Here is a 25,011-nt window from a genome sequence, read left to right on the forward strand (position 1 = left end):
CGCGCGCGCGCACACAAGATAGTTTAGTAGCTCAAATGCACATTTGGTGTGTGAAGATTAGAGTTAAAAAAAAAATGTGAGTTGGTCACAGACTTTAACTCTTATCAGCCCTTACATGTTTACAGTGACTCAAACCATTAACCTAAAAAGTCCAATGCATTGATGGGTTTGGGTTATCTTACACCTGTTGTTGACTTTAGAGTGAAAAAACACTCATAATGGAGGTTACATAATTTTAACCCTGTACCTGATTTTATATTAATTAAGATATTCTTCTAATAAAGTAGATAGCTTTAAAAGTTTTAAACAAAAAATTAAACCGCAGAAATACATCTTGTAACTCTCGGCTGCTCTGCTGCCAGAGAACAAACACAGTGGGCGGATCTGAACGTGCGCGCGTGTCAGTTTGTGCGCGCGGCCGAGAGAGAGCGCAGAAAAGAAAGCTCAACAGGAATCGGTGTGCAACCGCTGCATCCTACTGAAAGTCATTTTTCGTTTTTAACAGGTTTATATCTGCCGTCATCATGCACGTGGATTTTGAGAAGCTGCGGATGAGCGGCGCGGGAAAAGCCATCGCTGTCCTGACGAGCGGCGGGGACGCGCAGGGTGAGATTAAAATACGTTCACATGAAGTTGAGTCAGCAACATTCAGTCTGCTGTGATAACGTTTATTTATTCTCTGACTGATTCACCGTTGTCTGATTCTTAGACCAGTCAGATGTTTACTCTGTCTGCATACTTGTGAGATTTTGGTAAAATAAGACGCGAACGCATCCACCACCAAAGGCATTCCGAAAGCATTTTAAACGTGACTAGGATGGACAAATGAATAACGTTACACGCGCACACGAATACCCAACGTGTTGTCTATTTATTTAGGGAGTTCACTGAATCTTTGGACACAGTTTTTGTTTTATTAACTTGCATGTAAAGGAATTCTGTCATGATTTCAATGATTTACAGCTGCACATCCAGCGAAGAGATTTTAATACGTCACTAATCTGTGTCCCAATTTACTTTACTATGCCCTAAAAGTGTGCACTGTTTTTTGTATGGGAAAGTACATACATTTAAGTGCATAGCAAAAAGGTATGCAAGTACATGGACATACTTCTAATTATGTAGGATGGATATATTCAAATTGGGACGCAGGGTTTACTGACTCATTCCCAGAAGGCTTTGTGGTTTCTGGAGCGTGAGCAGGGCATGCATGAGTGTTATGTAACCTTTGTGTCCATGCACATCACGAGTGATCCTGATTTATTTGCTCATGAAATCTGCATGTTAATGAATTGGAACTTGTGCATGAGTGTAGTTGTGTTAGCATTGATTTTATTATCTCACATTAAGATTGCTTTTTGCAGTGACTCACAATGACATGTGCATGTGTTTCTGCAGGGTATGAATGCAGCTGTGCGTGCTGTAACGCGCATGGGCATATATGTGGGTGCAAAAGTTTACCTCATTTATGAGGTAGGAGATGTTGCTGAACATGCACTTGAGTCTGTGTATGGTTTTGTGATGCTGTATAACTGATGGATGTTTTATGAGGGTTATCAAGGACTGGTGGATGGAGGCGACAACATCAAACTTGCCAACTGGCAGAGCGTCACCAATATCATTCAGCTCGTAAGTGTACGACACGCTTGCAGACAGTTACTGATGTTTGTGAGCGGATTGTCGCTGATAGTATCTGAACACTGGATTGAGATTAAGCAGCTGTATTTAAAGAGCAAATTCAACCTGATATGATTTGACAGATTTAAAGGCTCATGATAATCTCACAGATCTCTGAGCATATGAGACATTGTATACTTCTCTCAGTACTGTACACCAGTCAGTGGTCTCCAGTTGCCCACCAAAGCACATTTTATGAATAGCCACAATTTTAATATTTATTTATTATAGTTTTTTATTAGTAGCTTGGCTTCTTTAAATTATGTTAGCATTTTAAACAATGATAAAACATTGTCCACTATCCTTTGTGGTAGCCCTACTCATAAAAAGGTGGGAGACCCTGTTGTTTAACTCATTCCCTGGCCATTTTCTTTGGCCATTTTTGAGAAGTTGCCCACCACAGGCTTCACAAAATGCCTTCCAGGAAAATTTTCTTCTAAAAATATATAAACATACAAATATATCAAATGAAAGGACGGACCCTCTGCTTTTAAACAAACAGTAAACAAACAAACAAAACAGGAATAAAAGTTTCATCCTATCTACATTTTTTCTCTGCTTATAAACTCTTAAATATGGGTATTTTTTTTTAAATATATTTTTTTAGCAAAAAGCAGAAATAATTGCATTTTTGTGAAGGACATTTGTTATCAAAACTAAGGGTGTCACCGAAAATGTAATTGAATCAAGGATTTGGAGAATCGTGACACCCATAATCAAAACATACACGGAGTTTAAAATTAGTAAATAATTTTTTTGCTTCAGTTTTTATTTATATTTTGTAAGTGTGTCATCTGTTGGATAATCGCGGTATTACAGATTAACATAAAACCTCATCAGGAACACTTTTTTAATGCAAATATTTTTTCTTAACTCTTTCCCCGCCAGCGTTTTTAAAAAAAGTTGCCAGCCAGCGCCAGCATTTTTCATGATTTTCACAAAAGTTTAATAAAAAAACTGTATGTAAACATAAAGTAGTATGTTTGTTACTATGTGGCTTTAGTTCAGCAGCTGTCCGGTGAGCATCCCAGAAATATTTGTATCTTAATCCTGTTTTATTTAACTTTATTTAAAAACGAAAAGGATATGATGTTAGTAAACTCCATCACACTGGAAATGAAGCATTGCATTATTTGCATATGTATGTTTTCTGTATACAGCACTTTGACAGAGATATTTTTGAACACATACATTATGTGCCATGTGATGTTTATCAGGGTGGCACCATTATTGGCAGTGCCCGCTGTAAAGCCTTCACCACACGAGAAGGTCGACTGGCGGCTGCGTTTCATCTGCTTCAGCGTGGCATCACCAATCTGTGTGTCTGCGGAGGAGACGGCAGTCTGACCGGAGCAAACATCTTCCGCACGGAGTGGAGCGATCTGCTGGGCGAGCTGGTGAAACAAGGTAAAAAACCTGAAACGGGTGAATGATATTTGAGGGGAATTGACCGTAGAGATGTTCCTGTGTTCGATTGATGCTGAAAAGCTGTGCATAAAACATACAAATAGTTTAAATATTGTCATTATGTTTTCATTTGGAACTCATTTATGCTTTAAAATCTGATCGTCTGCTTTAAACATTTACATCATTTTGAGCTGCTCTGTACACAAAGCGTCTCTCTCTGTTGTGTGCTTACACATTTATCCTTCACTTTTATGAGACAGGCAGCATCAATAGACCTCTGTTTACTCTAAAAGACACTGCCAAGATCGTCCTGCGTCTGGAGCAGCAGTGAAAACATTAACATAACGTGAAGAAACAGATGTCCTCAGTTCACACACATAACTCGCTCTCACACGGTTTCAATCTGTTGTAATAGAATTCATGAAATGGCCCAAACCTTCAGATGTATTTCACCTTAAAGAAAACAAAGTCACGAGTGTAGAGAAACATGTGAAGTTGTGTTTGTGTTTCAGGGAGAATCACAGACTCTTTAGCTCAGCAGCACAAACATCTGAACATCGTGGGTCTCGTGGGCTCCATCGATAATGATTTCTGTGGCACTGACATGACAATCGGAGCCGATTCTGCTCTTCATCGAATCATGGAGGTTATTGATGCCATCACCACCACTGCGCAAAGGTCAATACACACACACACACACACACAGGGAGAGAATTGACATGAATTTTTACATGCTTTTGTTAAAATGTTTTTGTTCATTAATGACCTATACATACAAACAACACGTGTCTGTGTAAAAATGACACGTGTGTGATTTGTGGCTGCTTGCTAACTTGATGAATCTTTCTTCTTCTCAGCCATCAAAGAACATTTGTGCTGGAGGTAATGGGACGACACTGTGGGTACGTTTTGTTTGCTAATGTTCTTCTGGTCTGATGTTCTTTTGGTTTGATGTTCTGCTGGTTCTGATCTGTCTGATGTTCTGCTGGTTCTTCAGGTATCTAGCAGTGGTTTCTGCTTTAGCGTCTGGTGCCGACTGGCTCTTTATTCCAGAAGATCCACCAGAGGACGGTTGGGAGGACCACATGTGTGCTCGACTGGGGGAGGTGAGATGATCTCACGTTTCTGCTCATGGCATCTGTCAGTCAAGCTGCTGGAGATAAACATCAATGATGTAAAACACATCTGTCAATCACTCGTGTGTGTGTGTTTGACAGAGTCGCAGTAAAGGTTCCCGTCTGAATATCGTCATCATCGCAGAAGGCGCCATCGACAAACACGGGCAGCTCATCTCATCAAACTATGTGAAAGATGTAAGAGTTGTTGATTAAACATTAGATGATGTTTGTTCTGTCATGTCTTTGGTTATTGTTTATCTCTCTCTTTCTAGCTGGTGGTTAAGAGGTTGGGTTATGACACACGTGTTACTGTCTTGGGTCACGTTCAGAGAGGTGGAACCCCATCAGCGTTTGACAGAGTTCTGGTGAGTGTGGAGATGATCTTCATCACAAGACTTAAAAAGTATTTTATTTTGAATCATTTTGTAGTCTATAATTTTATCACTTTTAAGTAAAAGTTTTCCTGTGACAGTAATTTCTTTATGCTTTAAAACAGCTTGAATATAACTCTACACACCCTTGCCTCATTAAGTCTACGTGGATCTATACATATGCAAATTAGTCCCCGCCTCCAGTCAATTGCCCAGCTCATGTGGCGGCTGACGTGAAACAGTGCATGCCGGTTAGAAATTTTGTCCGACGTGAGCTGGCGCCACTGGCATGTGACTTGGCAGATGGCTTTAAAGTACCGCAAGAGCGATTTGAGAACAGCCTGTGCATGTAGTTCTGATGACGACACAGCTCTTCGTTATTGGTCGCCTCACTAATGACAAAGATCACGTGCGTTTCATGTTTAATCCAACCTTCTGTTCCACTAATAAACATTAAAAACATATGTTTTTATAACAGTCAAAACTCCTTAATATAACCTTAATATGTTATATTGTGCCATGTAAAAGAAAATAAGTGAAATATGAAACTCTGTAGGTATTTTAATAATCTAGGCTTATGTTTCCTGTTATTTTCGGGCATACAGTATAAACGGCAACCAAAATATTCAATATAAAGAGTTTCTGGTTGCAACTTTTATTAAAAGATTTGTTTTTTGACAAATTCATCATCTTATTCACTTCATTCGCAATTAAAAAATGGCATAAATGTCACTTTGGCTCTGTCTTCAGCTCCTCCCTCGACTGCTGATCTGTCTGCGCAGCGCCGCATGAACTCGAACACACCTTATGTGATTTAGTCCCCGCCTCCACTCTTTAACACCACCACAAACCATAGATATATTTGTAAATAGATGCTACATTCAGCAGTTTCATAACTGCTATGTTCGGTTTGTGTCGTAGGAAAACGGGCGATTTCAACCTGCTGTTTTGGAAAATTTTATGGAGAAAATACTCTCTCTCGTGTTAAATGATGAATCTGCACGTGGTTTATTAAAAACCACACATAGACCTTATAAACAACATTTAAAACTTTCACCTCAGGGGGACTTTAAATCGATTTTGTGTGTTTGTTGATCCACGTGAACATGCCCCATTGACCTCTATTCATTTTGTCTATAGGACAAATGAATGGAAAATATGTAAAGTTGAGTTTTAAGAAATGCCCAAGTTGCCCAAAGGGCAAACAAACAACTTTTACTTTGATAACCCCATAGTACATGTTACTGCATAAAAGTTCATTGTACTCAACATTTCCAGGTCAACCTTCTGGCAATTAGACTAAAAATCGAATTTTTTCGAAATTGTTCATGTGTTAGGTGGCACCCCTAAATCTAAAATGGAATTCCTCAAATCTTTGCAAAAGTCATTTTTATGTTATTTGGAACAAAATGCAATGCCAGCCAAATTGATATTTTGAAATTAAAATTTCCCATTCAAATTTGATGCACCCTATTGTACAGTAAACATTACAGTCAGTTGTTTGTCTGTGTGTAGAGCAGTAAGATGGGCGTCGAGGCCGTGGTGGCGTTGCTTGAAGCGACTCCTGAGACTTCTGCATGTGTGATCGGTCTTTCAGGGAATCATGCCATGCGTCTGCCGCTGATGGAGTGTGTCAATATGGTGAGAGACACACAATTGATCATCATACACACACACACACACAATGTGACTTGTGTGAGACCGATTCAGAATCAATGATTTAATGTGATTGTATGTTGTTGGTTTAGACTAAAGAGGTTCAGAAAGCCATGAATGAGAAGAGATTTGAAGAGGCCATACAGCTGCGGGGAAAGTGAGTCCTCAATCTGATGCTTTCTTTCTTTATGTGAAGGAATTTTTGTGATTCATTTTCAATCATTGTTTTATTTCAGGAGTTTTGAGAATAACTGGAACACATACAAGCTTTTAGCTCACCAGAAACCAGCGCAGTCACAGGTGCCAAAATTTAAGCCTTGATCTATTAAAGTGAAAGTCAAAATCATTTTTAATTGATTCATTTTGTGGATCTTTTATTTTCTGCTGATGTTTTTCTTCAGAGTAATCATTCGATGGCGGTTCTGAACGTTGGCGCTCCGGCCGCGGGCATGAACGCCGCTGTGAGGTCAGCCGTCAGGGTGGGACTCGCTCAGGGTCACCGAGTTTACATGATTCATGATGGGTTCGAGGGTCTGGCCAATAGCGCGGTAAGAAACACACACGCACATCTAATGTGATGTTCTCATCTGAGATGAGTACAGGAAGTGACACGTCTGTTTCTGTGTGCAGTTGGCTGAGGTTCACTGGCACGATGTTGCAGGATGGACGGGACAGGGCGGCTCGCTGTTGGGCACCAAACGGTCAGTTCTGTCTTTCTGTGTGTGTTTCTGTGTTTGGTGACACTTGATGCTCTTTGTTCTCGCCGTGTAGACAGACACTTAAAACAAGAGCATACGTACTACAATAAACAAATGTATAAAGGGCTGTTCCAATTATAACGATAACTATAACATTAACCGGACAATAATGATAACTTTATGCTAATTGGCTTGCGAGGCACAGTACACAGTACAAATCATTTACCTTCAATGGCATTGACTAATATTGCATATTTCCTTAAATAAAAACATTTGTAATTGTTCACATCTCATTAACTCTTTCCCCGCCAGCATTTTTCATGATTTTCACAAAAGTTTAATGCCTTCCAGAAAATGTTCTTCTTTAAATATATAAACAAACAATATATCAAATGAAAGAACAGACCCTCTGCTTTCAAACAAAACAACCGTTTTATCTTACCTTCATTAGTTTTATCACCTCTCAAATATGGATAGGTTTCTGCAAACACAGCAGAAATTTTGAGCACAAAGCTGAGATAAATCCATTTTTTAATAGAGATCAGATGCAGAGCGATCTTTAAAACATACATGGAGTTCTTTCTCTTTCAGGTGAGGTGCTACTTCCATGTTGTATAAGTTGCAGAAGTGCGCCACCTAGTGGATAATAGCGGTATTGGGGAAAGCCGGAAATTCTCGTCTTAATTGGCAAGTTATCTCGTCATTGGCGGCAAAAGAGTTAAATGTATAAATGTGCTGTTCTTGTTGCATTAGCAGTGTCTATAACCAGCAGATGTCCTTAACACACCGCATTTTGCGTATTTATAAACAATTAATCTAGTTTGTGTAATCTAATATTTTACCTTTTGGTTTAATAGTCAGTGTTGTAGAATAAAAACATGAAGGGGCGGTTTCCCAGACAGGGATTAGTCTAGTCCTAGACTAAAATAAAATAAATGTAAGTGGTGTCCAGACTGAAAACAACTTGAACTGACATATCTTAAAGGAATAGTCTACTCATTTTCAATATTACAATATGTTATTACCTTAACTAAGAATTGTTGATGCATCCCTCTATCATCTGTGTGCGTGCACGTAAGCGCTGGAGCGCGCTGCGACGCTTCGATAGCATTTAGCTTAGCCCCATTCATTCAATGCTACCATTTAGAGATAAAGTTAGAAGTGACCAAACACATCAACGTTTTTCCTATTTAAGACGAGTAGTTATACGAGCAAGTTTGGTGGTACAAAATAAAACGTAGCGCTTTTCTAAGCGGATTTAAAAGAGGAGCTATATTTTAATGCGTAATAGCACTTTTGGGAGTACTTCGACTCGGCGCAGTAACACCCTCCCTCTCCCATTATGAGAGTGAGAAGGGGAGCGGACTTTTCAGGCGAGTCCAAGTACTCCCAAAAGTGCTATTACGCCATAAAATATAGTTCCTCTTTTAAATCCGCTTAGAAAAGCGCTACGTTTTATTTTGTACCACCAAACTTGCTCGTATAACTACTCGTCTTAAATAGGAAAAACGTTGATGTGTTTGGTCACTTCTAACTTTGTCTCTAAATGGTACCATTGAATGAATGACATTCTGACATTGCTTTTGAGCCTTCTTAATAACTCTTTTAACATCAATCAGATCCCGAACTTTATCTCTCTTAATAATTATTTTAACATCAAGTAAGTCCTGCGGTCTATTTTCTATCATTTCTGAATGCTTTAAAAACGAAACTCAAAAGTGAAAGAAGACGCATCTTTGCTTTATGGATTTGGGACGGTACACCTCACAGAAAACGTGCAGATAAAGAAAACTGCACGTGCAGAAAACATGCATTTTAGATGTTTAATGACCATTTCAGCATTGGATTCGCTAGACGAGAGCTTAATGTTCTTATTTTTATGAAAAGCTCTGACTCATCTAGATAGCGCGGGTCACTTGCTGCGTCTCAATTCATCCAGCTGTGGGTCAAACAGAAATTGCGTGTTGCGTTAATCGCGCGTTAATAAAATTAGTGCCGTTAAAATTAATTTGCGTTAACGCGTTATTAACGCGTTTATTTTGACAGCCCTAAAAAAAAACTGAAGCAAAATCTAATTTAATTAATTTTAAACTCTGTGTATGTTTTCTGAATTTGATCTCTAACAAAATTCCTTTACAAAAATGCAATTATTTCAGCTTTTTGCTCAAAATTTAGTATTTTTTAAGAAACCTACCCATATTTAAGAGGTTATAAAAAGAGAACAAATGAAAAAATTTTCCTGTTTTGTTTGTTTGTTTGAAAGCAGATGGTCTGTTCTTTCATTTATATATTTATAGAAAAAAAAATTTCTTGGAAGGCATTTTGTGAAACTTCAAATCACAAAAAATGGTGGCGGCAATTTAAAAAAAAGCCAGCTGGGAATGAGTTAAAGTCACTTTGTTTTTGATTTTATTTGTACACACGTGTCCTGTCGAACTATTGTATAAACGCTATATTGCTCACTCCCGTAGTCATGTGACTGTCTCTTGTACTCGACCTCAGGTCTCATTCCTTTGGCTTAATCATAGTCGTGCTGATTTCAAGCTATATTACACTTCTACTTGAGCGATATTGCTTTGTTCTGCATTTTCTACCACAAAGTTATTATTAGATTCATTTTCAGCTTTAGTCTTTTTGATCCACTTTCTGATCTGTTTGTGTTTCAGAACTCTTCCAAACACGTGCATGGAGAAGATTGTGGAGAATATTAGCAAGTACAACATTCAGTCTCTACTTGTGATCGGTGGATTTGAGGTACAGATAAATCTTTATTTTTAAGTCATGTTTGCATGTGTGTGTGTGTGTTTATGTTGATGTTGTTTTTATCTTCATGCAGGCGTATGAAGGAGTCCTGCAGTTGGTTGAGGCTCGTGGACACTATGATGAGCTCTGTATTCCCATGTGTGTGATGCCAGCTACTATCAGCAACAACGTGCCAGGGACGGACTTCAGTCTGGGCGCAGACACCGCTGTCAACGCTGCCATGGAGGTGAGACCCAACACAGTTATGTGAGAATCAAAACTGATCTGTGATCAACACAATGAGCTTTACTTGTATTTTCCTAGAGCTGTGATAAAATTAAACAGTCTGCATCCGGAACCAAGCGCCGCGTCTTCATCGTGGAAACCATGGGAGGATATTGTGGTTACCTGGCAACCACCACAGGCATCGCTGTGGGCGCGGATGCTGTGTACATCTTTGAGGAACCGTTCAGTATCCATGAACTGGAGGTGCGTTCATTAAATAATGTCTAACAGTTTATCGCATTTAGTTTTACTTGAGCTTTGTATACGTGAAGTTCTGCTCTCATCGAATACTAAAACAATTGCAAGAAAATGTGAATGACATTGAAATTCAATGACATGAAAATATCACATCTGATTTATATTAACATCACAGACAAACGTGGAGCATCTAACAGACAAGATGAAGAACGATATTCAGCGTGGTCTCGTGTTGAGGTGACATTACCCACAATCCCACAGTCTGTGATCCATAATGTTTAGTTTTTGTAAATATTCTTGTGCTTTGTTCAGTAAATGAATAACTGGTTGTTCTCTGTAGGAATGAGAAATGTCACCAACACTACACCACAGATTTTATTCATAACCTCTACTCAGCTGAGGGGAAGGGCATCTTTGACTGCAGGGTCAATGTTCTGGGTCACCTGCAGCAGGTGAGTGTTTATGTGCAATGGCAGAGCTTTAATTGTTTTAATGGGATGGCCAAGGCTACTTTAGGAGGTCCATAGTCCATGAAAGAAAACGATGTGTAACCATGTATCAAAAAAGCTTGAATGAATCTTATGATCGCTGATTAGGCCTACTTCACATGACCACACATAAGATAAATATTTCTAACTGCCTGCATTACTAGATGTAAACATTTTAAACCTTTCTACTGTATTTCTCACATCTGATTTACTGTCTGGTGTTGGATATAGTTGTAAAAAGAAATGCCAATCTTAAACTTTATCCAGTCCACAAGCCAGGTACTATTAAAGGAATAGTTCACCCAAAAAGAACAATTCTGTCATCATTTTCTCACCCTTATGTTATATTTTTTTATTAAACATAAAAAAGATATTTTGATAAATGATGGTAAGCACACAGTTAATGGGACCCATTGAATTCTGTCATATTTTTCCTACTATGGAAGTCAATGGTTACAATCAGCTGTGTGCTTACCATCATTTATCAAAATATGAAGAGTTTCGTTGCAAAACGAGATAAATCCATTTTTTAACATTTTTGTCAAAACATGTTTATTATTATGTTATCATGTTATTATTTTGTTTTATGGTGCTACTTAGCTGTATTTTTTAAGTTATGAAGGTTTAAATCAAAACAAACCAACTGCAGTTGCATTGAAATTAATTGGAATGCACAACCAAAAAACAAGATTTCTGAACAATTAAAAAAAACGGTGATTATCTCGTTTTGCAACGAAACTCTTCATGTATTTTTTGTGAAACTTAACTCTTACATGTTTACAACAATATGATGATGAGTAAAACGATGACAGAATTTTCTTTTTTGTGTGAACTATCCCTTTAAAGAAGTAAAATATCTAATGTTAACTGCATTAATTCAGTAAAAGTTGTTCAGGAAATCTAAACTCCATGATAAATCTTAAACTTACTTCAAATTAAAAGTAAATATGGATTAATCTTTTTTACAAAGATTCAACAGTTTTCTTTTCGTCTTTTGATATTTAATTAACTTTAATGACAGAGACTTCAATAGGTTAGGCTTATTATAAGACTAATGCAATAAAATGTTTATTCGTTTAAGATGTACAGTAACCAAATGTTTACTCTCACAATCACTAAGACAGCTATTTTGACATATGAGCATTTGTCCGTTTAAGCCAAAAAGACGCGAACATAAAGTCCTTAAAGCTCTGTCTGTGCACACGTGATATTGGTGGGAATGATGTGCGTCACGCTTTCAAGTTCAAGGTGACGATCTAGTCCAACTAATAATCATACAGTAGCCTATAAAGATCACTTTAAGAATCAAAATATGGTGACTATACATACTTCCAGTTGTTTGTTTACGTGATTTCAAATGTCAACATTGGCTTTCAGAGATCATGCACTCCGCCTTTAATATCCTTAATGTTTGTTTTTAACAAATGTGCTGTGCTGCCGCATATTGAAAATAAACACGGCAATTAATAGGAAGTGAAAGTAGCACATTAAATTTGGGGTGGTCAGTCCCATGTTAGTGGGGTCCAGAGTCACCCCGGACACCCCTCTGGGTCTGCCGCTGATCATGTGACCAGAACATGCATTCATGTGTCGTTTTGGAAAAGTTTCACTTTATAACATTAACCTTTTGAAAAAGCTGTTATAAACAGGATACTTTCATAGTTTACGATGTTTCTGTTTTTCATTTTTATTGTTTGTTTAGGGTGGGGTCCCAACACCTTTTGACAGGAACTTTGGCACTAAACTGGGAGTGAAATCTGTTTTGTGGCTGACAGAGAAGATGAAAGAGACTTATAGACAGGGTAAGAGATCGCATTAAAGGGTCTACATTTCTGCGATAACAACCTGCTGACTGTACAATATCCCACCTTTTACACGGCTATTTACCTCTTAAATAAGAAAAGCGGTAAATATCAGAGAATTTGTTTCTCCAGGCCTGAGTAAAAGTTTAAGGTAAATAAAATAAAGTCTTCAGTTTCTGTCCGCAAAACAGCACCTCCATCAAAAGTGAGATGATATTGACCATATGAGGATTTTGCATCTGAACTCTACATGTAATGTTTTATCATCCAGAGATTACACCGTTAAATTTGAATGTCTGATTTGTAAAAAAGTTCCAATCCGTCAGTCATTCTGAATAAATCATTATTAAAGAAGTGTGAATCAAGGTGATATTTCCAAATCTGTGTGCTTGTCAATTTCAGGACGTGTGTTTGCGAATGCTCCTGACACAGCCTGTGTGATCGGGATGAAGAAGAAAGTGATGTCCTTCAGTCCTGTCACAGAGCTTAAAACACACACAGACTTTGAGTAAGTGTCACATATCTTACCTCATGAATATTCAGCATGTAATTAATTTTTATGATTTTTTTGTCACATACAACGAGCAGTAAAATGTAATTCTGACTCAGATGACGTTACATGTTTTCCTCAGTAAATAAGATGCAAAAGTAGAAGAAGAATGTTTCATAATCAAAATCACATGCAAACTATTTATAATACTTCTGTAGTGTGCAGTATGAGAATTTTCTGTATCCATTCATTTGCCGAAATCTGCCATATACAAGTAGCGCACGGTGATCTAATCTGATTTGATCAGACCGTCAAAAATTGAAACATTTACAAAAAATAAGATTAATAATGTAAGTAACTGTTTAAATATAGAGAAGCATGTGTATTTCAGGGGTGATTATAACCAGACACTACACAACAAATTAAATAAAATAAAATGTAATGAAATGAGATCATTTGACCATGAATCATAATACACTATAAAACATTTATCATTGCATGCAGCTACATTTATGCTGGTGTTTTATTCATCACTGAATGTTGTTTGTGTGCTCTTCACAGACACAGGATGCCAAAGGAACAGTGGTGGCTGAACCTGCGGCCCATGCTGAAGATGTTGGCCAAATATCAGACCAGCTTTGATGAGTATGTGACTGGAGAGATTGAACATGTGACTCGTCGAACCCTCAGCATTGAAACTGGATTTTAAAATCTGCAGTCTGTCTGTGTCCACATGAGGTCACTAGTGTTAACAAACATCTCTTTCAAATTAACCCCGAATACCTCCGAGTCCTGTTGCTAACTGCACCATTGGTGTTTTATTGTCACAATAAATAACACACGTTATTAACAGAACAATAATAATCCCATCAGTGTTTATTCATTCTCAATGTGACAATTTTCCTTACGTTCATAAATAATAAAAATGTGAGATGATGTGTTGATGTATTAGTGCTTCCATCTCTCTTGCCTTTGTCGTGTATTTATTAGTACTGCTCTGCTGTAATAGTAAAAGATCTTTATATCATAGTGAATATATGTTGTCCTATATTTTAATAATTGTGCACCAGTGAAGTTTCAAGAAACCGTATTAAAGTGCACAAGGACAGAAAGCGAAGGAATGGTTTAATTTGAGGTTAATGCTGAATGATTTCTAACAAGTTTCTAATGTCTTTGATTTATTGGTTATCGATTGAATCTGTTCATGGCACAAGATGTTACATTATTTCTGTTTAAATTCTTCAATGTTTGTTTCCTCATTCCTGAAGACTTTTTACTTTAGTGTTAAGCTAAAGTCAGTATTTTTCTCTGAATCCAGACTGACCTTTAGAAATGCTGCCAATATTTAACTCTGAATCATCTTTACTGAGTATTACTTTTTCAGATTGCTTGTATAATATTCAAGGATGTGTTTTAGAGAAACCTAACCAAATAAATATGATTAAATAAATGTGATGTTTTATGCTGATTATTGGATTAACAAAGCAAAAAAAAAAATTTTTATCAGTGGTTTATTTGATATATTTGCAGAAATGTTGTCAATTTTGAAACCTTATTAAAGAAGTTTACAACTATTCTGGACTCTTATTGACTTCATTGTTCAGTCCAAGTCATCCATTTATAAAATATGGCACAATTGTATTTTTCTTCACATAACTACTCTGAAACATTTAAACCAAATGCCTTCTGTTCAAAAATGTTTTTAAGATCATAAAAACATGACAGTCCAGCGACTTTTGAAGAGTACTGTATATACTGTATGCTTTGACGTTAACTCTAACCCTTCAAAAATAATAGCATAAATAATATATACAATATTATTTTATTATATAATTTAAAACAAAAACAAATAGGTATTTTTATATGTAAATAGCATGTACAGTGTCATATATCATATAATAGAAACAATTCACATGCCTCAACAAGAAGGAACAAGAAGAAGAGAAAAAAAACGAGAAAAAGAAAACAACAACAAGAGAGTACATAGATATACATTTTAGAAATAGATATACATTATATTATACCATTCCAAAGGATATTACAATGCAATCTGAATACAGATAATATACTTTATACACCATTTATAATATTTTACTTTTAATATTATGTGAAAATGTTAAAGGAGGAGCATATATGAATCACTTTGATTGCTTTACTATTTTTAGATTTTGACATCATATCTACAAACATGTTTATCTACTTTTCAAGCACCATATAAAGAGATTTGCCTTTTGTAAACTTACATTTATGGATGTGAGATTAACAAAGAAATAAAATCAAATTTATAATGAACTCAACATCTTTTAAAGAGTGACTCTTAATAAAATACCCAAAATCACATGTTTGTAGGATAACAATCTCATCGGTTCTCATTCACAGTTGGTCCTCCGCTATCCCACAATGCTTCAGTGTCTGCGCTGGTAAATCGCGCATGCGCAGTTGTTCGGTCTCTTTGGATCCGCACCTCTTTTACCGAAATGGTGAGTGTTTGTAGGCCAGAGATGAATCTTCAAACATCAGACTGATTTCATTGAAAAATCTCACTCTTTTCACTGTTTAATCTTTAATAAAGTGAACAAAACATCATCGATGTGTTAGTTGTCCGTTTGAATGACGAGAACGTCTTGCATATCATTTGATGATCAGTGTTTCTGTTACGTCTGAAGTCTCTGCAGATCCCTCGAATGTCATTATAATAATATTTTAAAGCGATATTTAACTCCGTTATGGGTTTAGATTAGAATAGCGTGCATTGTTAAAGTTATGTCTGTGTTACATGAACGTTGGTTTTGATAATGAATTTAGATGTAAAGGTTTTAATCGTTACAGTTTTAAGTTCTGAAATATTATGCCGGTTGTCTGAATAGATTGACATTAATCTGTAAGTGTGTAGTCGGATATAATAGTAAACATTAAACATGTATTTCCTTTAAGTTCCTTTGCTGTGTTTCTAAATCTTTCATTGAATGAGTCTTGTTTCAGATCTTCAGTTGTTTTAATTTAATATCTGTAAAATAACATTATACTGTCTACAAGTGTACTGTTGTTATAGATGCATAATTATAAACAGCTTTGTGTTTTGCTTTCGTGGTGTTGGATGTATTTGAGAGTTTTTAGGTTTTATTGAAATGTCTATGTTTCCCATCAGGCCAAGCGCACTAAGAAGGTGGGAATCGTGGGAAAGTATGGCACCCGTTATGGTGCTTCCCTCAGGAAGATGGTGAAGAAAATTGAGATCAGTCAACACGCCAAATATACCTGCTCCTTCTGTGGCAAGGTGAGAAACATTGAGACTTTACATCAGATTCTCATTAAATATGCTGTGTGGATTATGTACCCGAGTTTTTGTTGTCACTGGAAACATGGAAATATCCTGTCATCTACAGCACTAATAAGTGTCATGGATATTTGTAACTTAATTTTTTTTTTAGTGCTTGTTTATGATAAACATTGACACAGACCAGTGTGAAACATGTTTGCTGTTTAATGATGGTCTTACTGGAGACAATATTCACGTAGTTCAAATTTATTAATTGAATATCTTATATACACCCGAAAATCATCTGAGATCATTTAAAAGTCTTAATCCTGGGATACACTGCAGGATTGTTGCACTCCTAGAAGACCTTATCACATTGTGCGACAACTTGTGTACGACAAGAATGTAGACTGTACGATGATGATACCTATTTTCGTGCAGTGTATCCCGGCCTTTAAACATTGTTTTTAATCCTATTGTATGTAAACTGTTCATTTGTGTTTTCTTCATCTTGCTAATAATGTTTTTGTTTGCTCCAGACTAAGATGAAGAGAAGGGCTGTTGGTATCTGGCATTGTGGATCTTGCATGAAAACTGTAGCTGGAGGTGCCTGGACATACAAGTAAGAATGAGTTTCTTAATTTAAATCTTTCACAGATGTTTGTCAACAGCACGCGTGTGGTGATGATGATAATGATGTAATATTTTGTGTGTTCTGCAGCACAACATCAGCAGTTACAGTGAAATCTGCCATCAAGAGACTGAAGGAGTTGAAGGATCAGTAAACAGGACGTGTTTTTGTACAGATCATCACCTCGTCTCGGACTGTTTTCTTTCTGTGGCTCGCTGAACAACAACAATAAATGAGTCTTGACCGGGAATTTGCTTCTGTTTTATTTCACAACTTAGGAAATGTTTTAAATTGAAACAATCCTCGTCTATAGAGTCATTTAAAAAAAAATCTACATTTTACATGACCATTCACACACACTGGGGCATGTGCATAAAAGTGTAAAATAAATTTTTACTCTAATTATAACTTGCCTTTAGCGCGTGTATGCGAGCCTAGGGGTGTACAATATTTCCTCAAATTTATATCTGGATCATTAGCTGATTATGGATGGTGTTTTGATCCTTCAAAATGTATTAGTGAAAGTCTTATTGGTCTAGCTGACAAAGTTTTTAAAAATTAATAGTTTGACCTGAAAGTATGAATTTATTTTCATTGTTACTTAAGGTTAATATGGGCTACAATTTAAAAGTTTTATTGAATCACCTTTAGAAAACTATGATGTTATATCTGATGTTATAGGAATGTTTTCTTCAGAGGGAAACAACATCACACACCAAATCTAGTTGAAAGGTTGAACAATTGATATATTTGTTCAGAAACACTAGAGGGCCTTATGGTTTCATTGGATTTTCTGATTGGCTTGTTGATGTGTTATTTAAACCATAAAGTGTAAATATAAATTGATGTTGAAGGTAAAATTTTCAATTTAATTTGCTTTATTGGCATGATTGTAAACAATACAGTATTGCCAAAGCTTGGAATATAGGTCAAATAAAAACAACATAAAGAGGATATAAAAGAATAAAATAATATTGATGTAACAAATAAATGGTGTAACAAATTAGAACATTTGTTAACAGATATTCGCAGTCAAATGAGGGAAAGATTTATACATTAAGACAAAGTCTTGTATGTCTAACAAGTGAAACTAATAATTTTTTAACTTATTAGTTACAACTAATCATAATCAACATAACATTTGTTGTATGGATTTAGTTGGTAATATGTGGGTCAACAGAAGGTTCAAAAACTTGGAAAGCGCCTTTCTCCCTGCAACTCAAAACTGTATCATAAAATCTTTGTATTTCTCAGCTGATCTGTTGTCAGAAGTTAAGTTTAAAACTTCGCTTCTGTGAATGTTTCCAGAAAGATCTTTGTAGAAAAGATCTAGTAAAAGTAAAAGTATTTTTTCTGTATGCCATAATAATCCCATACTGTCCACTTCTGTTTCCAGTGTGATCTCAACATGTTTAACAGATTGCTTTATTATTTATACACACATATCACACTTACTGTAAGACATTTAAACATATAACAATTAAGAATTTATGTTCAATCCTATAGTGGGTGGGTACCAAATATTAGACACTTTCATTGACCTAATAATTTAATGGGGCAGTTTTTAGAACATGGTTTAGATTAATCCAGGACTAGGCCATAGTTATATTAGGACTTTTTTGTAGTTTTTACAAACAAACTTTACAAAAAGCAATGCTGGTGTGCATCTGGAGATAAAACAATGGCACTGATATATTTTAGGAATGTGTTAGTGTAAGATGTTTTTAAATGAAGGCAACTCAAACATGCATTTTAATCTAACCTTGTCTGGGAAACCGCCCCTAAAATCTATTTTAATTTCTATACAGAAAAATGGCCCATGATGTATTGTTGATAAAGATAATCAATGTTGATAATTGATATGAAGGAGAGGGATAAAGGTCTTAGATTTTTGTTGCAGTATTTGAAGGATACAGGATAAGGAAAAGGGTAGATTGGTCCTGAACCACAGCAGCAGGTGGTGCTAATGCACCTAAAAGTTGTTTGCCAACAGCCATTAAAGCAACACTATTTAGTTTTTTTACCTTTAAATAATGTCTCTAAAATTATTTCAGTGATAGAACATCTCTTAACTGGACACATTGTACTGTTGCTGCAACCTGAGCAGCCTCCTAGCTGCTACAAGCACATTCTGAAAGTGGCGGTGGAGGGTAGGAAACACAGCCCCCACAATCAATGTCTTTATTCATAAATATGTCCTCATTGGTGCCAAATTACCTCTGGCAATGATCTGACTTTTCTATGTGAGCTTTGAATTTCTTTTCTTTGTTTATAGTTAAGTCCAAGAAGGCTTCCATATTCAAAAACTATAAGCAGAGAGGGAGAAAAAGGACGAACCTATCGCAACAACAGGATTTCATCAGAACTCATGAACCAGCTGAAACGGACAAGGAGATCAGTGATTACATATGGGCTACCGTAGTTGCAAAACACATTTGGAAAAGCGAGGTGCTAGAGAGCACTAGTTGTTTGAATGCAAAATACTATTTCACCACTAGATGGGGGAAAATCCTACTTATTGTCCCTTTAAAACTCAAGAAGAAGAAATGACATAACAATTGTTTTTTGTCTATTATAAATGCGCTGTCACCAATCAAAAAGTCATGCTCCACAGTCCAGTTCAGCAGGATACGGAAATGCACCTTTAAGTGAGTTTGCCAAACACCAAAGAAAAGAATAAAGAAAAGAAGAAGAAGTGACATAAACACCAGATTGGTAATTGTGACAAATGTAGTTATGTGGAGACGGTTGAACATGTATTATTAAAATGTGCAAGAGAAAGATTATAATGGATAGTTCACTTTAAAATGAAAATTCTGTCATCATTTACTCATCCTCATGTTGTTCTAAACCTGTATGAATGAAAGAAGATATTTTGAGAAATGATGGTAAACACACAGCAGATAGTGAACATTGACTTCCATAGTAGGAAAAAATATTGTGATAAATGATGGTAAGTACACAGTTGACAGTACTCATTAAATTCCACCATATTTTTTTATTCCTACTATAGAAGTCAATAGACACTGCTGTGTGTTTATCATCATTTTTAAAAAGATCTTATTTTGTGTTCATCAAAAAAAAAAAAATGTCATACAGGTTTAAAACAACATGAGGATGAGTAAATGATGACAGAATTTTCATTTTTGTGTGAACTATCCCTGTTATTTTAAGATTTAAGAGCTCTGGAAATTATTGGAAAAAACTGGACGATTTTTCCAACCATGCATTATTAGGTAATGGCCCAAGGCTATTTAAAATCTAAGTATTTAATTTCTTAAAATATTAAAAGAATATAGGTCAATACTAGCATCATGTGATCCCCACTCCAACCCAGTAGGTGGCGGGAATGCGCCTTTTAAAATGGGTTTGCCAACCGCCATTAAACTCGAATAGAAGAAGAAGAAGAAGTGACATCACAGATCGTCTCGTGCATTGTGCGTCACAGGTGCGACACACGCGGCGTTCTTCCGTTTGGCCTGCAGACGCGCTTACATATTTTTACTCGCGTTTTGTATTAAAATCGCTCGCAATAATGTCCGCGGCCGTCGTTCCCGTGAGGAAGAGGATCATGAAGGAGGAAGATATGACGAAAATCGAGTTTGAGACGAGTGAAGAGGTCGATGTGACGCCAACGTTTGATACGATGGGCCTGAGGGAAGATTTACTACGCGGGATCTATGCGTACGGTACGAATGCTTCATAACCCTTCATAAGTACTTTATTCAACACCTGTAATCACTATTAAATGTGTTTTTAACTTCTGAGAGGAGATGTGGATTATAAAGTGTGTTATAATGAGGTGTAGGGGGCGTGTTATAAACTATATCATTAACTTGATACAAAAACAACAAAAGAGTGAGAGACCCACAACAGTACAGTAAAACGTCTCTGTCTCTCTCTCTCTCTCTCTCTCTCTAAATCTAAATCTAAATGTAATGTTTGTGATCTCAGGTTTTGAGAAACCATCAGCCATCCAGCAGCGAGCCATTAAACAGATCATAAAGGGAAGAGATGTCATCGCCCAGTAAGTAGATATCTGTATAATACCGTGATATTATCACGATAATCGTATGTGTGTGATGTGTTTCAGTAGTGACACTTGTATAATATCTAATCTTTGTGTTTTCCTCAGGTCACAGTCTGGTACTGGTAAAACAGCCACATTCTGTGTATCCGTTCTGCAGTGTTTGGACATTCAGGTACGTCATTGATTTTTCACTTACTTGTAATTTCATGTTTATTTTTTGTATTTTATAATTCCTTTTTGCACACAAGGTTCGTGAGACCCAAGCTCTGATTTTGGCTCCGACTCGAGAGTTAGCAGGACAGATTCAGAAGGTAAAACAGAGATTCATTTATACTGGTTTATTATGGTATTCGCTCTTGTCCCGCTGTGATCAGTGATGTCATTTCCTGTCTTCTGCAGGTTCTTCTGGCGTTGGGTGACTACATGAACGTTCAGTGTCATGCTTGTATCGGAGGAACAAATGTGGGTGAAGATATCAGAAAACTGGACTACGGGCAGCATGTGGTGGCTGGGACCCCTGGAAGAGTGTTTGGTAAGTCTGCATTTTATGTCAAATAAAGAGGACGTATCATGAAAATCAGACTTTTTCATGTTTAAGTGCTATAATTGGGTCTCCGGTGCTTTTATCAACATAGAAAATGTGAAAAAGATCAACCCAGTAACTTAGTTTTGGTAAACCTTTATCTGCAAGCATGTAAAAAAATAGCTCTTTGAAATTTGGCTCCCCCTGTGATGTCATAAGGGGATCTTATAATGATAATACCACCCCTTAATCTGCACTATCCAACCACAGCACTGACATTTAGTGCAGATAGAGAGAGAGAAATTAATTGACAGCACAATCATTATGGCGATCAGTGTTTGCATTTCATCAGCTCATTTGCATTAAAAACGGCACATTTTTGCTCACACATATAAAGTGTCGATTTTTAACATGTTTTAATAAATGATCTATATGGTATTATGAGCTAAAACTTTACATGCATACTCTGGGGAAACCAAAGATTTATTTGACAGTCTTGTGAAATATCCTCTTTTAACTGTCAGATCTAACCTTCACATTCAAACCCCAAGACTGCTTGTTACCTTTCTTTTTTTTAAGTGCACACAAGGTCTTTATGTACATAAATCTTGATTGTCTCTCTCTTTCAGATATGATCCGCAGGAGGAGTCTGAGAACACGAGCTATCAAGATGCTGGTTCTGGATGAAGCCGACGAAATGCTCAACAAAGGTGTGTAAACTAATGCAAATAAAATGTGTGCTTGCCTATGCAGAACACGAAGCAGTCTTGTCATTATGAGTGTTTGTTGTTATGATAAAACCTGTTTCACTTAGATGGAATCTGTTTATTTACATGTCAGTTAGATGTCCGTCAGGAGATTTTCTGCTATTATGACAACATGAGTGCGCATAATGAACGATTTCTTTTCTTGCTTTGTCAGGTTTTAAGGAGCAGATTTATGACGTGTACAGATATCTCCCTCCGGCCACTCAGGTGTGTTTGATCAGTGCCACGCTCCCCCACGAAATCCTGGAAATGACCAACAAATTCATGACAGATCCCATCCGTATCCTGGTCAAACGTGAGGAGCAGCTTAATTTTTTCTCTGTTAGACCAGCATGTGATGCAGTAATTGAGTGATTTTATCCTCATGTTAAAATTAGTGTAATTCACTGTTTGCACAAAGCATTTTACAACCACTTTGAATCATGTGATAAATATGAAAAAAATTAAGTTTGAAGCCTGTGTTTTAGTTGTGTTATGGCTGTTAGTTTAGTGTTTAGCTGTGATTGGTCACAGTTGTTGTCATGTGTTGAACTGTTTCTTGTGCTCGGCAGTGATGAGTTGACTCTGGAAGGCATCAAGCAGTTTTTCGTGGCTGTTGAGCGAGAGGAGTGGAAGTTTGACACGTTGTGCGACCTCTACGATACGCTGACCATCACACAAGCCGTCATCTTCTGCAACACCAAACGCAAGGTAAGTCTCTTTAAACCACAGACTAACCTTAACCAACCATAAGCGTCCGGATTAGTGAAGTTAATCTAGATTTATTTTTAGCTCTGATGGTCTAAAGGGGAATCCTTAATCAGGGAAACCTCTGAACACGTTCGAGCGAACTGACAGCAGGATTCCCACGGGTCCTTGAAATCCTTGAAAGTTTGTGAATCTGGGGAAATAAATCAAGGCCCTGTGAAGTTTTTGAAAATATACATACATAGATACAGGTCATTGGAAGTGCTTCAATTTATTTTATGCAAGAAGTTTTCTGGAAAAAATCCATATCATTCCCTGTGTAGTGTAGGATAATATCATAAAAATTCTAGACTTTTTTAGCACACGTGCTAAACTGTTCACTTTAAATATTTATATCTTCTGTATGCAAATGTTGATTCATACCAAAATGCTTTTTTGCATAGTTGTGTTTGACCCATAAAAACGTCTCTGGTTACGTATGTAACTGTTGTTCACTGAGAAGGGAACGAGACGCTGCGTCTTCCTTGTCATACCTCATACGTCCCTGTAACGCCGTCTTTGGCACTATTTCAGATAGTGATATACTTCCTGACTCCCGCATCACCCTGTTTTTGTTGTTAAGCTTCACCATTGGTTGAATTTGATATACACATTCAGATGCATCTGCAGGCGTCTCCAAAGTGTCATCGCAGTGACGCAGCACGAGTTACCTTGAAAGGGAACCGTAACAATGTATCTTAAAAGTTAACACAATGTAACCTGGATCTCACTTATAATGTGTCCACATTTAGTCCTTGAATTTGAGGGTATTGGACCTGGAAAGTCCTTGAAAGCTCCTTGAATTTGAAGTTAACTAAAGTGTGGGAACCCTTGACAGCCCATTGTGCTTGCTGTGTATATTTGCTAAATGTTGTACATGTGCTAAAACACGTTTGTGGTATCTGACAGGATCAATGAGATGTTAAGCAGTGCTTAAGTGTGTGTGTGTGTGTGTGTGTGTAATGTGTGAACTGTTGTGTTTCAGGTGGACTGGCTGACAGAGAAGATGAGGGAAGCAAACTTTACGGTGTCGTCCATGCACGGAGACATGCCACAGAAAGAGAGAGAGTCTATCATGAAGGAGTTCAGATCTGGAGCCAGGTAAACATCTCAGCTCTGTCTGTGTGTGTGTTTGTGTGGTTATAGGCTGGAATCTATTGTTAATGCTATGTGTGTGTGTTTGTGTGTAGTCGAGTGCTGATCTCCACAGATGTTTGGGCCAGAGGTCTGGATGTTCCTCAGGTTTCGCTCATCATCAACTATGATTTGCCCAACAACAGAGAGTTGTACATCCACAGGTACAGACACCTCCTTATCCAGCCCTGACACGCAGGACCCGTTTTAATTGAGTTTATGGTGTTGATGGATTTCTCGTCTCTTGTCAGGATTGGTCGATCGGGACGTTACGGCAGGAAGGGTGTGGCCATCAACTTTGTGAAAAATGATGACATTCGTATCCTGCGAGATATTGAGCAGTACTACTCCACACAGATCGATGAGATGCCCATGAACGGTGAGTCTGAATATCAATACCTTATTTTTTTAAGAAATGTATATTATATTGTTTTATATATAAAGTTTATGAAACGTTGACATCTGAGTTTTGTGATGTGATTGTTTATGTTTGAATGAATTTTATTTTGCAGTTGCTGATCTGATCTGAGATGTTGGATGTAACTTCTAATAACAGTTTTTATTTTCATTTGGATCTTATTTTTCACCTCTTGTTATTTTCTTTTATTTACTCTGACATTTTATGTAGTTGAGCGAATCATTTGCTCATATTAATGGATATTGTGTTTGAGTAGCAGCTGTTTCATGTGCTTTGGATTTTGTAAATAAAGAATCTTTGTCACTGTCTTTGGTCTTACGTGTGTTTTATGCTGTTTTCTTGAAATAAATGAACACTATATTTAGTAAGGTAAAATTTAAATTCAATTTGGGAGATTTCATTTTTTTTCTAATGTACATGAATATTTTAATAACTGTACTTGAAATTTGTAAAATTCTTTAAACTTCTTTAAACCTTTATGTTGTGATGTTTGATATTTCATGTGTCAATGTACAGAAGATCTTGCGAGGTGCATGAGGTTAAGCAGTGTTCGAGTGATGTCAAAGATTTTGGGGGTCCCCAAGCCAAGCC

The 25,011-nt window shown here is 36.8% G+C and overlaps 3 protein-coding genes across 3 annotated transcripts; all 3 read left to right on the forward strand.

The window, feature by feature from the left end:
* The first annotated feature begins 386 nt into the window (after positions 1-386).
* pfklb (phosphofructokinase, liver b) lies at positions 387-14,382 on the forward strand. The gene is made up of 22 exons (XM_073876404.1): positions 387-601; positions 1,395-1,473; positions 1,552-1,629; positions 2,895-3,084; positions 3,597-3,762; positions 3,942-3,986; positions 4,082-4,190; positions 4,302-4,397; positions 4,475-4,567; positions 6,089-6,214; positions 6,322-6,386; positions 6,466-6,529; positions 6,631-6,777; positions 6,860-6,930; positions 9,594-9,681; positions 9,764-9,916; positions 9,994-10,158; positions 10,328-10,389; positions 10,493-10,604; positions 12,343-12,442; positions 12,845-12,950; positions 13,494-14,382. Exons 1-22 carry the CDS (start codon positions 525-527, stop codon positions 13,639-13,641), a joined length of 2,340 nt encoding a protein of 779 aa, XP_073732505.1. The 5' UTR covers positions 387-524; the 3' UTR covers positions 13,642-14,382.
* A 908-nt stretch (positions 14,383-15,290) lies between these two features.
* rpl37a (ribosomal protein L37a) lies at positions 15,291-17,072 on the forward strand. The gene is made up of 4 exons (XM_055184906.2): positions 15,291-15,412; positions 16,081-16,209; positions 16,731-16,813; positions 16,913-17,072. Exons 1-4 carry the CDS (start codon positions 15,410-15,412, stop codon positions 16,974-16,976), a joined length of 279 nt encoding a protein of 92 aa, XP_055040881.1. The 5' UTR covers positions 15,291-15,409; the 3' UTR covers positions 16,977-17,072.
* Positions 17,073-20,236: 3,164 nt separating this feature from the next.
* Positions 20,237-24,728, forward strand: eif4a3 (eukaryotic translation initiation factor 4A3). Its single transcript, XM_073876405.1, has 12 exons — positions 20,237-20,511; positions 20,777-20,849; positions 20,958-21,024; positions 21,101-21,163; positions 21,252-21,384; positions 22,005-22,085; positions 22,297-22,437; positions 22,693-22,832; positions 23,854-23,969; positions 24,059-24,166; positions 24,254-24,381; positions 24,515-24,728. Exons 1-12 carry the CDS (start codon positions 20,358-20,360, stop codon positions 24,529-24,531), a joined length of 1,221 nt encoding a protein of 406 aa, XP_073732506.1. The 5' UTR covers positions 20,237-20,357; the 3' UTR covers positions 24,532-24,728.
* Positions 24,729-25,011: the final 283 nt, after the last annotated feature.

Source organism: Misgurnus anguillicaudatus, chromosome 14 (genome assembly GCF_027580225.2).
Source record: "Misgurnus anguillicaudatus chromosome 14, ASM2758022v2, whole genome shotgun sequence".
Lineage (NCBI taxonomy): Eukaryota > Metazoa > Chordata > Actinopteri > Cypriniformes > Cobitidae > Misgurnus > Misgurnus anguillicaudatus.